Here is a 13,040-nt window from a genome sequence, read left to right as displayed (position 1 = left end):
GTGAACCACTATTTTGAAAAGTTAGCAGGGGATAGGGAGTTTTAGGTTCTTAAAATTTGTACATTACTTTGAAGACAAGTGACTGAAAAACAATAATAAAATAGTTTTTAAATCAATAAAGTAAACCAATTTTTCTTATAAAGGAAATATGCTTTTGAAATATGTGAGTATTATATATAAATACTCTGACTTTTTGGCAATGTTTGGCAATCTATTCTATATATACATAAAATGCTTAGGTGGTACGTGGCAAGCCCCACAGTGCTGCAACAGTGACCAGTGAAACGCGGGCCCGTGCCTGGAGGAGGAGACACAGACAGGAAGCAGCCATGGTGGTGGCAGGAAGTAAGGGGCCGGACAACCGCTGCTGCTCCTGTGGGGAGGAGGCGCCAGGGGAGGAGTATTTTTTTGCTGCCTGTAGGCAAAAAAGATTTGCAGCCCTGGCTTGAGGGCTGGGGCGAGTGGGGTCAAGTAAAATATTTTATTTTTAACCTTTAAAACCCGCTGCAGTATGGTGGGGATGTGGCCGGTGGGGTGCAGTGCTGCAGTGTTGCTGGTGGCTGAGAGAGACAAGGCAAGGATGGTGGTGAACATGATGGTAAAAGCTCCTTCCGTGGGCCTGCCTGCCACCCAAATGGCAGATCAGGCAATTTTCAGCCCATTTCACATGTGCAGAGAGCCCTGAAATGGACTGGAAATTGCCCGACCTATCATTTTGGCGGCACGTGGGCCCACAGAAGGAGCTTTTGCCACTGTCTCTGCCACCATCCAGGATGGTGCAGTGGAAAGTCCAGGGGGCGGATTAAGGCTGGCGAGGGGGTGGGAGAAGAAGTGAGTGCAGGAGGAGGAGAGGAGGAAGGGGGGGTTTCAACAATAAAGTGTTTGTGTGTGTGGTGGCTGAGGCCTGGCGGGAGGGGGGAGGGAGAAGGAGAAGTGCACACAGGAGGATCTGTGCTTTAAGGACATGAAGAGAAGTAGTGGGTGGGGAGAGGTGGAGAGTTTTGATGTGAGGAAAGAGTGAACAAAGCAATGACTCTCCCACCCATGTTGGGGGGAAGTAATGACATCAGCAGGGATAAGTGGGAGGGGGTGGGTGGGAGAGAAGCAATGTCATGGGGGGCACTGAGGGTGTGCATGTGGGGAGAGGCTGGGTGAAAAGCAGTGACAACAGAGAGGATGTGGCAGTGTCTGTGTGGCGGGGGGGGGGGAGAAGAGGATCGGCATGGGTGTGTGGGGAAGAAGGATACTGGGGAGGGCCAAGTGAGAAGCAAGGACCCCAAGGGGGCATTGGGAGACCATGACATCAGGGTGAGGAGAAAGGGGGGAGAGAGAAAGAAGCAGGAGCAGGTCTCAGATGAGGGTGGGAGGTCTCTGGGGTGAGAGGGCTGTGGTGGGGGGCAAGGGAAGCAAACAAGTACTAGCGCACAAATGCTCTGCTCAGGTTCAGCTAGTATTTTATAATTGTGCTCTGTATTGGTGCCTGCATCTTTAAGAAAGGTGCTTTTTTTTTAAAAAAAGGTAAATATATGCAATATTAAAATAAAATGTAGGCAGATCCCTAATGAACTTTAAAAAGTAACCTAAAGTCTACTAAATAAATGTGATGCAGAATAAATAAGAAACAAGTATTCTATAATGCTTATTATTTTTTTACTTTATTTTATTACATTTTTATACCACCTAACCCAGATTACTCTAGGTGTTTCACATAAATAAAAAGAGATAAGAACAAAATAAATAAGTCACTTAATACAATTAAAAATAAAAACAATTTAAAACCATTTTAAAATCACTGAAGGCCAGGCTAAAAAGATGTGTCTTTGGGGCTCTTTTAAAGGATGGTAAAGATCTTAAGGCTTAGATATCTCTAGGAGCACATTCTACAGCCCAGGAACAGCTACAGAGAAGCCCAATTCTAAGTTGAAGCCAGGCAAGCTGACGCAGTCGGAAACGCACTTCTCGATTATCTTAATGTATGGTGGGGACCATGCTGATCAATCATAGATGCATGAGTTCTTTCTTTCTTTTTAACCATAAAATCTGCACAGGAATTAAGATTTAAATAACCCTTTCTTCTGATCTGAGATCAATGTTATCTATTTCTGTTGTTTACAAGTTTCAAAAATGGAAAGGTTTAAACTTTTATGTAGATGAATTCTTTATAAATAATTTTTCTATGTGTTCTTGAATTTATATATTTCATTTTTCCTGTTTTTCTTATTAATGTGAAGTCTTGTTAAGCTGATTTAGCTGATCATTAAATCAGCAATACATTTGATCTGTAAATTTATAAATATAAATGGCTATTAACTTATTTTACTAATTTAAAATGTCTATTCTATTTTAAATATCAAGAGTAATTTACAAGGAAAAAATAAAATAAAATTGCAATTGCAGGCACTATAGTCTTTTTTTTTTTGAGTCCAGAAAGTAACACCCATGACAATTGTTTTCTGAATAATAGGAAGGTCAGAGATGCAACTGGAGTTGATATAAATATGCGAGTAGGAGTGCACTCTGGCAATGTCCTGTGTGGGGTAATTGGACTACAGAAATGGCAATATGATGTATGGTCACATGATGTTACACTGGCCAATCACATGGAAGCTGGAGGAGTTCCTGGGTAAGACCAGTCTCTAATTAACATAGATTTTAATACATTTTCCCTTATAAAATTAGTACCTAAGGTAGCTAAGCTATTTCAGAATGTAGTGGTGCTAGTGTACTTTGGTACTGGCAGGGCAAAGGAAGTGGTCACAAAACAAGCCTAACATGCTGCCATGGAGCTTTTCAAGGAGCAGTGCTTTATGCTCTTGGGGCACTTTCATTTCTCCTTAGGGAATTCCATATTTCCATGGGCTTGAGTGTCTTTCATAATCAGTGGGCACAGTCCTGACAAAGTTCAGGTCCTTTGAATCAAATTAAGTGGGAGAGACTGGAGCATGTTCTTAACTCTCCCACTGAAACCAGTAGAACTTCAAATTTTAGCTTAGAGAATGTCCATGATCAGCATACATGCATTTTTGTTATATTAAGTTGCTCTGATCTAGAGTCTGTGTGTGCTGCAATATGCACGTTGAACAAATATAGATGTCTCCATTTTCCTCAATGGAATGGTCTCTGAAGGCACATGACATTGTTCTACTGCTCAGCTTACAGTTCTTGCTCTGTAGGTGCTTAGATGAGCTATCATTTGGGAACCAGATGTTAGCTGCTCTGATCTCTTTAGAGGAAAGGAAGGGTAATAAATATAGAGAGTACAATTCTTCACCCTTTGATTATGTGAAACTACCCATAATTTAACATCTGACTGGGGAAGCCTTTAGCCCTCTTCTCATAGAACCCACTACTTGTTTACTGAATGCAGTGGGAGCAGGACTGCACCGTCTGGTCCCATCACTAGAAAAAATGTGCCCATAGGCTATTTCCCCATTCCAAGCCCACTCATCACTGCACTGTTTTTCTACTATTTTGCTCAATAGTAAAGCAAAACAAAATGAAGCAAAAAATCAATGTTGTATTCTTAATGTTGTGTAATGGTCATTTTAAAATAAACCATAATTTCAGCCGTGTTCACATTACTTCAGTCACCTTGGCGCACTTGAATGGGGCTTACAAAGTGGAAGATGGCGATGGAGATGCAAGGGATCCATATCTTAAAGAGCATAATGTGAAAACGTACTTTATAATAAATCCTAAGGTTAGTTACCATTCTGTTATTTTGTCCATAGTTAGGCTAATGTATCTGCAAATGCCACAAGCAGACAAGAGCAATTATTTTGCTTCCATAATGTCTAGGATCCTGCACTTGTGCAATGTGATGCCAGAAGACATGGAAGCAAAATCATGAATGCATAATCAAGTGCAAAGTGATCCTAAAAGGCATGGAAGAAAAACTGTGAATTGTGATTTGTCATGCAGAATAAGAAATGTAGCAGTGTGTTTCTGTCTATGAAAAAGTGCAGGTATCTAACCCCAGTTGCTATCTTATTATGTCTGTAGCATGTGGAAATTTATGATTACTCTGTAAATGTAAATTTACATTTTGGTGGCTGGCCTTTGGTGGCAGCCTTCAAGAATGGGACTGAGGGTTGGGGCCAAATGTATTGTTCTGGACTCCTCAAAGGAAGACTCCTGCTGACTACAATATTACTGTTGCCTAGTAATTGATTGGGCCTGATACAGGTATGTGTCTTGGGTTGTCCAGAGATGGGGAGGTGGGGCATCTATTCCAGTGCTGATGGGGAATTGATGAAGACATGGCACTGGTACCTCTTTGACCTTGGAGAGCAATGCCAATTACCTGCAGAACCTCACCTTATTATTCTATAATGCTAGGTCGGACCAAAATTAGTCTGAGATCATCCATGACTTGATTATGGATGAAGGAGCCGGCCTGGTGTGCATTATGGAGACCTGGCTGGGAGAGGCTAGTGGTCCAGTTTAGTTCCAGCTTCTCCCAGTGGGTTACTCTGTGGGAGGATGTCGGTGGGGAGGTGGGGTGACTGTGGTCTGTAAGAATACCATCTCCCTCACCAGAATCCCTGTCATGGAATTGGCCTATATTGAATGTGTGTACCTAAGTCTAGAGACCTGGGACTTCTGTTGGTGTACCAATACTGGGACTTCTGTTGGTGTACCAATCACCCTGCTGCTCAACAGAGTCCCTAACTGAGCTGACGGACCTGGTTGCAGAGTTCACATTGGAGTTGCCCAGGTTGTTGGCAGTAAAGTAAAGTAAAATGTGCCGTCATGTCGATTTTTGACTCCTGGCGCCCACAGAACCCTGTGCTTTTCTTTGGTAGAATACAGGAGGGGTTTACCATTGCATTCTTCCGCACAGTATGAGATGATGCCTTTCAGCATCTTCCTATATCACTGCTGCCCAATATAATACCAGTGGGGATTCGAACCGGCAACCTTCTGCTTGTTAGTCAAGCATTTCCCTGCTGTGCCACTTAAGGTGATAGGGGTTGGTGGTGGGGGACTTCAATGTTCATTTTAGGCCTGTGTTGTCGGGAGCGGCTCAGGAGTTTGTAGTTGCCATGATGACTATGGGCCTATTCCAATTGGTCTCTGGACTGATACATGATGCTGGTCATATGCTCAATTTGGTCTTTACTCTGATCAGGGTGGTGTTCCGTGGATGGGGAATCCTGTCATCTCCCCATTGTCATGGATGGACCACCATCTGGTTAAGGTAGGACTTGCAACCACGACCCACTTCTGCAGGGGTGAAGGATCGATTAGGTTAGTCTGCCTGAGAAGGTTATTGGATCCAATAGGATTCCAAGAAGCCTTGGAAGGGTTTAGAATCGGCTTTGCTAGTGATTCTGTTGGTACTCTGGTGCAAACATGGAATAATGGACTCACTAGAGCAGTAGACACAATTGCTCTTAGGCGTCCTCTCTGAGCTGCTTCAAAGTTAGCCCTGTGGTATTTGGAAGAACTACAGGAGCTGAAGTGGCAAGGTAGAGGAAAATGGCATGAATCCAACAGATCACAACACAAAGCACATTTGAATATCTGTGCTCTGGCAGTGCGGGTGGCAAAGAAGCAGTTCTTTTCTGCCCACGTTGCTTCTGCAAATTCATGTCCAGCGGAGTTGTCTAGGGTTGTGAGGGGGCTAGTATATGCCCCTCCCCCTTGAATTTGAACTTGGAACCATCAGTCACTCAACGTCTGTGACGTCTTCAGTGATTTTGTGTGTGGATAAAATATCTCATATTCGGACTGAACTGGATTCTACAGTTATTGCAGAGTCTACTGTGGAGGTGTCCAGCAACTCCTCTTATAGGATTAGATTGGATCACTTTCTGATTGTGAGTCCTGAGGATGTGGACAAACTGCATTGGACTATGCGCCCTACAACCTTTTCTCTTGACCCTTGCCCAACTAGGCTTATCTCATCTGGTACTTGCATTATCAGAGAGGGTTTGGTAAATATTGTAAATGCTTCCCTGAGGGAGAGCAGGATGCCTCCTTGTCTTAAGGAGGCTATTATTAGACCACTTTGCTGCTCCTTTTGGATCTCTCTGCGGCTTTCGATACCATGACCATGGTATCCTTCTGGGTCCCCTGAGGGAGGCAGGATTGGGTGGCACTATTATTTGTGGTTCTGTTCCTTCCACTCTGGTAGATTTCAGATAGTGTTTCTTGGAGACTGTTGTTCTGCAAAGCAAGAACTAAAGTATGGAGTGCCACAAGGCTCCATACAAGTCTCCAGTGCTCTTTAACATCTACATGAAACCGCTGGGAGAGATCATCAGGGGATCTGGAGCTGGGTGTTATCAGTATGCTGATGACACCCAGATCTACTTCTCTGTGTCAACTTCTACAGGAGCTGGCATATCCTCCCTAAATGCCTGCCTGGAAGGAGTAATGGGCTGGATGAGGGAGAATAAACAGAAGCTGAATCCAGATAAGATGGAGGTACTTATTGTCCGGGGTCAGAACTCCAGAAACAATTTTGATCTATTTGTTCTGGATGGGGTCACACTTCCCCAAAAGGAACAGGTCCGCAGTCTGGGAGTACTCCTGAAACTGGTTCGAGATCTGTCGAGCTCCATAAGAAGTGGGTACTGCACCTGCGCAGGGACCGTGCGGTAGCTATGCTGAAGCTTGTCGAGGCGTCCTGGCCACACCCCCACGCTCTGCACGTGCTATTTAAGGGCAGCCAGGACGCACGTTCCTCAGTTCTTTTCTGACCGCCGTTGCGTTAAGACCTCGGTCTGCCGCTAGTTGGGAAGTTCCTCGTGTATTTCTACAGTGAGTTTGTGATATTTTTTCTTCAATGGACTGCTTTTCTTCCCTTCTGACCATGGACTGGCCTGACGATCTTTTTCTCCCTCGCTCTGAAAATTGGACTGGCTGACGGACTTCTCTCCCTCCACGAGAACTCGGACTGGCTGACGTGTTTTTCCTGGCTCTTTGACTTCACGGACTGATTGACGATCCTTCGACTCTCGACACTATGGGTGATGAGAAGAAATCCTTTAAGAGGTGTGAGTGCTGTAAAGCAAAACTCCCCTCTAAAGACCTGCATGACTTGTGTCTCATTTGTCTGGGCGAACAGCACAATGTCACCGCGTGCAAAATATGTCTGTCTTTCTCCAAACAGACCCGAAAAAACTGCGCGCTTCGCCTTCGAGCGGCCATTTATGATGACATGCTGAGCCCTTCGACGCCGGGAACGCCTTGCCCTTCGACGTCGAGCAAACGGACTCCTCCTAAGTCCGCCTCGACTCCCCCGTCGGCGTCGGCCTCCCATAAGCATAGGTCACGAGCTCGACGGTCTTCGACTTCGAGCCCAAGCCATCCCACAGGGGTCGCTTCAAATATGACTGACAGACGAACCTCGACACCGGCCTCGACGTCGAGGACAAGACCTGCGTCGACGCCCACAGAAAAATCCTCATCGACATTGAACGCAGCTTCTGACACGTCGACCCCGTCGATATCAAAAGCGCCAAAACCTAAGCAAGATCACCCTTCGACACCGAAGAGTAAGTGTCAGAAGCTAATCAATTTAACGAGAGAACGTACTCCATTGCCTACAAGTTTATACCCTCGTTCTCCTCTACCGGGTCTCACCAGTATGACCGGCGAATTACAGCTTCCTCTCGACGCCGAGCCGTCGACGTCGAGCATACCTCTGTCTCGAGTCTTGTCTCTTTCACCTGCACCGACTCCGATTGCTTCATCCCCTCCTACACCAAGGACTACGGTTCCTCCGCCATCCGCTCTTCACACGCCTGTGGTCTCGGTGTCTACCCAAGTCTCTCCTCGATGTCGACCACCGGCGCTGACCTTCGATGTCGACGCTAGGGGACCTGTCGATTCTTCTGTGCCTCTCAACTCGGCTGAACAGAAGACACTCTTGACTTTGCTAGATTCTATGACCAACACACCCTCGACATCGACATTTCTGGGTTTTCTCCCAGAGGTGGAAAACCCGGGACCCCCCCCGCTCACTACCTCGTTCAGCTGCTACTCTGACGGCAGCCCACCTACACAGCCCCCTATCGTGGCATACATGCGGGTTCGCCCATGGGACTGAAGTTCAGAGCCTCGATCATTCCTCGCGAGCAACAACTTGCGTCTCTGACGCTCTGGGATCATTGAGACCATTTTCTCACCCGTCCCATCCTACGACCTTAGTCGCGCACCCGGAATGTGCCATGGCTTCCACACAGACCACAGCTGTTCCCTTAAGACACCAAGCCTCGCAAACCAGATCGGTGATTATGCGTTCCATATCCACCCAGGCTGATCTTCCTCTACTGCAGGAATCTATAGCGGGGACTCGCCCTCCAACGCTAGCATCACCCTCCACTTCACATTCTGACCACGGGGGCTCCTCCGACTTTGTGTTGGACCAAGAGGAGGACAAAGAGGAAGTTATTGTGGAACCACCGGCAGAAGTGGCTTCTACCACGTATGTGTCACCTAATGAAAAAATGAAATCATATCATAAACATGTGCGATCTATGGCTGATGCATTGGGACTCGACCTTCGTTCGGAGCTGGCCACCACCGATGACCTGGTCTACAATTTTATGCTCAAGACTCAGTCGACTGCGCCTGTTGCCTTGCCTATGCTTCCGGTTATCACGTGTGCTGCGAAATGCGCCTGGGAGGTGCTCCACACCTCCACCCTGACGTCAAAGCGCCTAGAAAGCCTGTACCGTATCCAGGAAAAGGATAACGCCTACCTTCACAAGCACCCAGCACCAAATAGTCTGGTGATTGATTGTGCTGCCACGTCCAAATCTGGGAAGCAATATACGGTACCCTCTGATAAAGAGAGTAGAAAATTGGATCTCCTGGGCAGGAAGGTTTATTCAACCTCCTGTCTTTCTATAAAGGTGGCAAATTACTCCGCCTGTACTGCAAAATACAGTCACAGCATCTGGGAGAACTTGCTTGCAGACTTTGATACACTACCCCCGGACGAATTTCGGAAAAAATTCTGCCACACCTTAGAACGCTCAGGTGACATGACTAGACAGCTTCTGAGCATTGCAAAACACTTGGCGGAGAGTGAGTCCCGGGCCATGACCGCTGTGATCACCCTCCGCAGACATGCATGGCTGCGCTCCACTAACTTACGATCAGATATGCGGGAGAAGATTGAGGGGCTACCCTTTGACGGCACTGCTCTCTTTAGCGAGACGACCGATTCGACAATGGAACAGCTTAAAAAGTCGAAATTCACAGCAAAAACCTTTACAAGTCAAGCTTCCACCTCGTCCTCCTATCAGCCCCGCTTCCGCACCTTTTTCTAACGTCCCAGGACTTCGTACCACCGCCAAGATCGCCGGGACTATCACAGGCCTTACAACCGTTTCCAAAGACAGAACTATCAGGCCAAGACCAAGTTGAACAACAACCAACGTAAGTCCACCGACGCCCCAAAGCATCCCTGAACTTCATGTCCGCCCACCACCACATCCTCTTTCCCTATCCCTGCCTGCGGGGGCTCTATCACCACCTGTGCCGCCACATCACATCAAATTAGCGAGCCATGCCCCCGCATGGCACCATATAACATTAGACCGCTGGGTCCTGAAAATCATATCCTTGGGATATGCCATCAAATTCAGAACGACACCACGGTTTGCAGGGATGAGGTTCACTCCCCCAACGTGTGCCTTGAGGGAAGAGGTGAAGAAACTACTACAAAAGGGTGCGATAGCCCCAGTGCCATGTGCGGACAGACTAGACGGCTTCTACTCTCACTATTTTCAAGTCCCCAAACGGGATGAGGGCCTTCGACCCATAATGGACCTCCGCCGTTTGAACAAATTTGTGCGCGTCCGGAAATTTCGCATGATGGCGTTACAACAAATTCTCCCTCTCCTACAAGGGGAACGGTGGCTTGCGACGCTGGACCTCAAGGACGTTTATTTCCACGTCAACATCAGACCGCGTCATTGAAAATTCCTGCGGTTCACCCTAGGTACGCAAGTGTTCCAGTACAATGTATTGCCCTTCGGACTGTCTACGGCCCCAAGGGTCTTTACAAAATGCATGGCCCCAGTGATCGCCCATCTGAGGACACTAGGGATTTCGATCTACCCATACTTAGACGACTGGCTCTTGACCTCAAGGAACAAAGAAGAGTTACTTTCGCACATCCACTGTGTGTTGGACCTACTCCGTGACCTGGGCATCCAGGTGAACTGGAAGAAGTCTCACTTGGACCCAGTTCCAGTGACCACATACATTGGAGCCGTCTTGGACACGATCGCCCAAAGAGCATACTTACCAGAAGATCGCTATGTACGCATCCGGGACCTAGTACATCTATGTCAACGGTTCCCTGTCCAGTCGGCACACACAATACAACGCCTTCTGGGCTTAATGGCGTCTTGCAACAATGTCATCCGCTGTGCGCGCTTGAAAATGAGGAAACTCCAATTGTGGTTCCTCTCTGTCTTCCGCCCGACCAGGCACAGCCAACACAAACATCTGAGACTTCCACCTCCAGTCCTAGACTCACTCACCTGGTGGACGATGAGAAGGAATCTCCTCGAAGATTCCTCGAAGACTCCCTTTCAGACTCCGGCCCCGACGATTTGGCTGACAACAGACACCTCTCTTCTGGGCTGGGGGGCACATTGTGGCCATCACCGGACTCAGGGCCTGTGGACAACAACACAAGCCAAACTTCATATCAATTTCCTCGAATTGCTCGCAGTTTTTCTTGCATTACAAGCCTTCCAACCAATTCTCCAGGACCCATCCGTACAAATACAGCTGGACAACACAATGGCCCTGGCTTACATAAACTGTCAAGGCGGAACAGTGACCCGCAGCCTGTGTGCCCTCGCTGTTCAAATATGGAATTGGTGCCTCCGTCACCAAGTCTCACCTGTAGCGGTCCACATCAAAGGGGTGGACAATATCCTGGCGGACAACCTCAGCCGGGTCTTTCCACAGGACACACCCCACGAATGGGCGCTCAAACCAGAGTATATCACCCCCATCTTCAACCAATGGCTTCGACCGACAGTGGACTTGTTTGCAACATCTCTGAATACGAAATGTGCCCGCTTTTGTTCCAGAGCGGGACACAACCCGCTATCTTTGGGGGATGCCTTCCAGTTGGACTGGACAACAGAATTACCATACATGTTTCCATCGCAGCCAGTAATAGCCAGGGTGGTGGCCCATCTCCTTGCGGACCCCACCCCCTGCATCTTAGTGGCACCGTGGTGGCCAAGACAAGCTTGGTTTCCACAGCTACGCAAACTCTCCCGGAACAGGTATCAATGGCTACCACAGGAGCCAGATCTACTCTCTCAAAACAACGGCCTCATACTTCACCCAGACGTTCACACCTTGAGGCTGACCGTGTGGCGAGTGGGATTTTGAAGAATGTCCTCCTAAATTGCAGGAAACCATCAACAAGGAGAAATTACGCCACCAAATGGACCCGTTTCCAACACTATGCAAGGACCAGAGGTTTTTTGCCCAAACAGGCATCTGTCAAGCAAGTTCTACTCTACCTCTCCTCCTTGAAAGCCCAAGGCATGGCAAATGTTTCCCTGAAGGTGCACCTGGCTGCCCTTTCCTCACGTCACCCTGGGGCAGATGGGAAGACTCTCTTCTCTCATCCGGACAGCAAGGCCTTCTTAACGGGTTTGACTAATGTCTTCCCTCCGGTCAAGCCACCAGTGGAACCTTGGAGTCTCTCCTTGGTTCTTTCTACCCTCACTAATACGCCTTTTGAACCAATGGCAACAGCACCTCTGAAACTGGTCGCCTGGAAGACGGCTTTCTTAATTGCCATCACAATGGCCAGGCGTGTTAGCGAATTGGTGGCTCTATGTAGTGACCCCCAATACACTCTATTTTATCCTGATAAGGTCCTGATGCGTATGGACCCCACCTTTCGGCCTAAAATAATCTCCAGTTTTCATCTGAACCAGGACATTATCCTTCCTACGTTCTTTAGGAACCCATCTTCGGGGCTAGAAAGATCTATGCACTCTCTCGATGTACGCAGGGCACTCCTTTTCTACCTAGACCGTGCAAAGTCATTTTGCAAGACAGTCTGGTTATTTGTGGCCTATGCGGGCTCTTCCAAGGGGACCTGCATCTCACATCAACGTCTATCCAGATGGCTAGTGGACCTTATACTGTTCACATATAGGCTTCAAAACCGAACCCCTCTGGAAGCCATCAAGACCCATTCCACTAGGGCTCATGCTTCCTCCGCTGCACACCTCTCCGGAGTCTCCTTCATGGACATCTGCAGAGCTGCAACCTGGTCCTCCGAGACTACTTTCATGAAACATTATGCTATAGATGTGCGCTCTGCTGCAGAGGCTAACTTTGGGAGGAGTGTTTTTAAAAGGGTGCTACCATAGTTACTACTGCTCCCTCCTCCTCTTTGGAGCTTGCTAGACACCCACTTCTTATGGAGCTCGACGGATCTCGAACCAGATAAACAGGTTGCTCACCTGTAACTGATGATCTGGTAGAGATCCGTCGACATCCATAAGACCCTCCCATCCTACCCCTCTGCAGTAGTGTGTACCGATGTGCAGCCTTTGTTTCCACTAGGATCTTATCTGTGTATTTAACATTACTTACCTTCACAAACTCACCTGGATGATCGTCACCTTGCGGCGGTCGTCCAAAGAACTGAGGAACGTGCGTCCTGGCTGCCCTTAAATAGCACGTGCAGAGCGTGGGGGCGTGGCCAGGATGCCTCGACAAGCTTTGGCATAGCTACCGCATGGTCCCTGCGCAGGCGCAGTACTCACTTCTTATGGATGTCGACGGATCTCTACCAGATCATCAGTTACAGGTGAGCAACCTGTTTATCCACGCCTCTCCTTGGTTTCTCAGGTTGAGGCGGTGGCCAGGGGTGCTTTATATCAGCTTCGGCTGATACGCCAGCTGCACCCGTTTCTCAAGATCAATGACCTCAAAACAGTGATACATTTGTTGGTAACCTCCAGACTTAAATATAAAGTGCTAGTTATCGTCTCTAATAAAACGCTTGGTGTCCGTCTGTGGACGGACAC

At 47.7% G+C, this 13,040-nt stretch overlaps 1 protein-coding gene across 4 annotated transcripts in view; it reads left to right on the top strand.

Annotated features, from left to right (window-relative positions):
* Positions 1–13,040, top strand: part of ADCY2 (adenylate cyclase 2) — a 193,363-nt gene that overhangs the window by 113,149 nt on the left and 67,174 nt on the right. For all 4 annotated transcript variants that reach the window (XM_053243793.1, XM_053243792.1, XM_053243791.1 and 1 more), the window contains 2 exons: positions 2,465–2,623; positions 3,568–3,700. In XM_053243793.1, coding sequence (XP_053099768.1) covers positions 2,465–2,623; positions 3,568–3,700 — 292 coding nt within the window. The remainder of the gene's footprint in view (positions 1–2,464; positions 2,624–3,567; positions 3,701–13,040) is intronic.

Source organism: Hemicordylus capensis, chromosome 4, assembly GCF_027244095.1.
Source record: "Hemicordylus capensis ecotype Gifberg chromosome 4, rHemCap1.1.pri, whole genome shotgun sequence".
Classification (NCBI taxonomy): Eukaryota; Metazoa; Chordata; class Lepidosauria; order Squamata; family Cordylidae; genus Hemicordylus; species Hemicordylus capensis.
The sequence above is the reverse complement of the archived record's forward strand: the minus strand, read 5'-3'. Positions and strand labels throughout refer to the sequence as shown.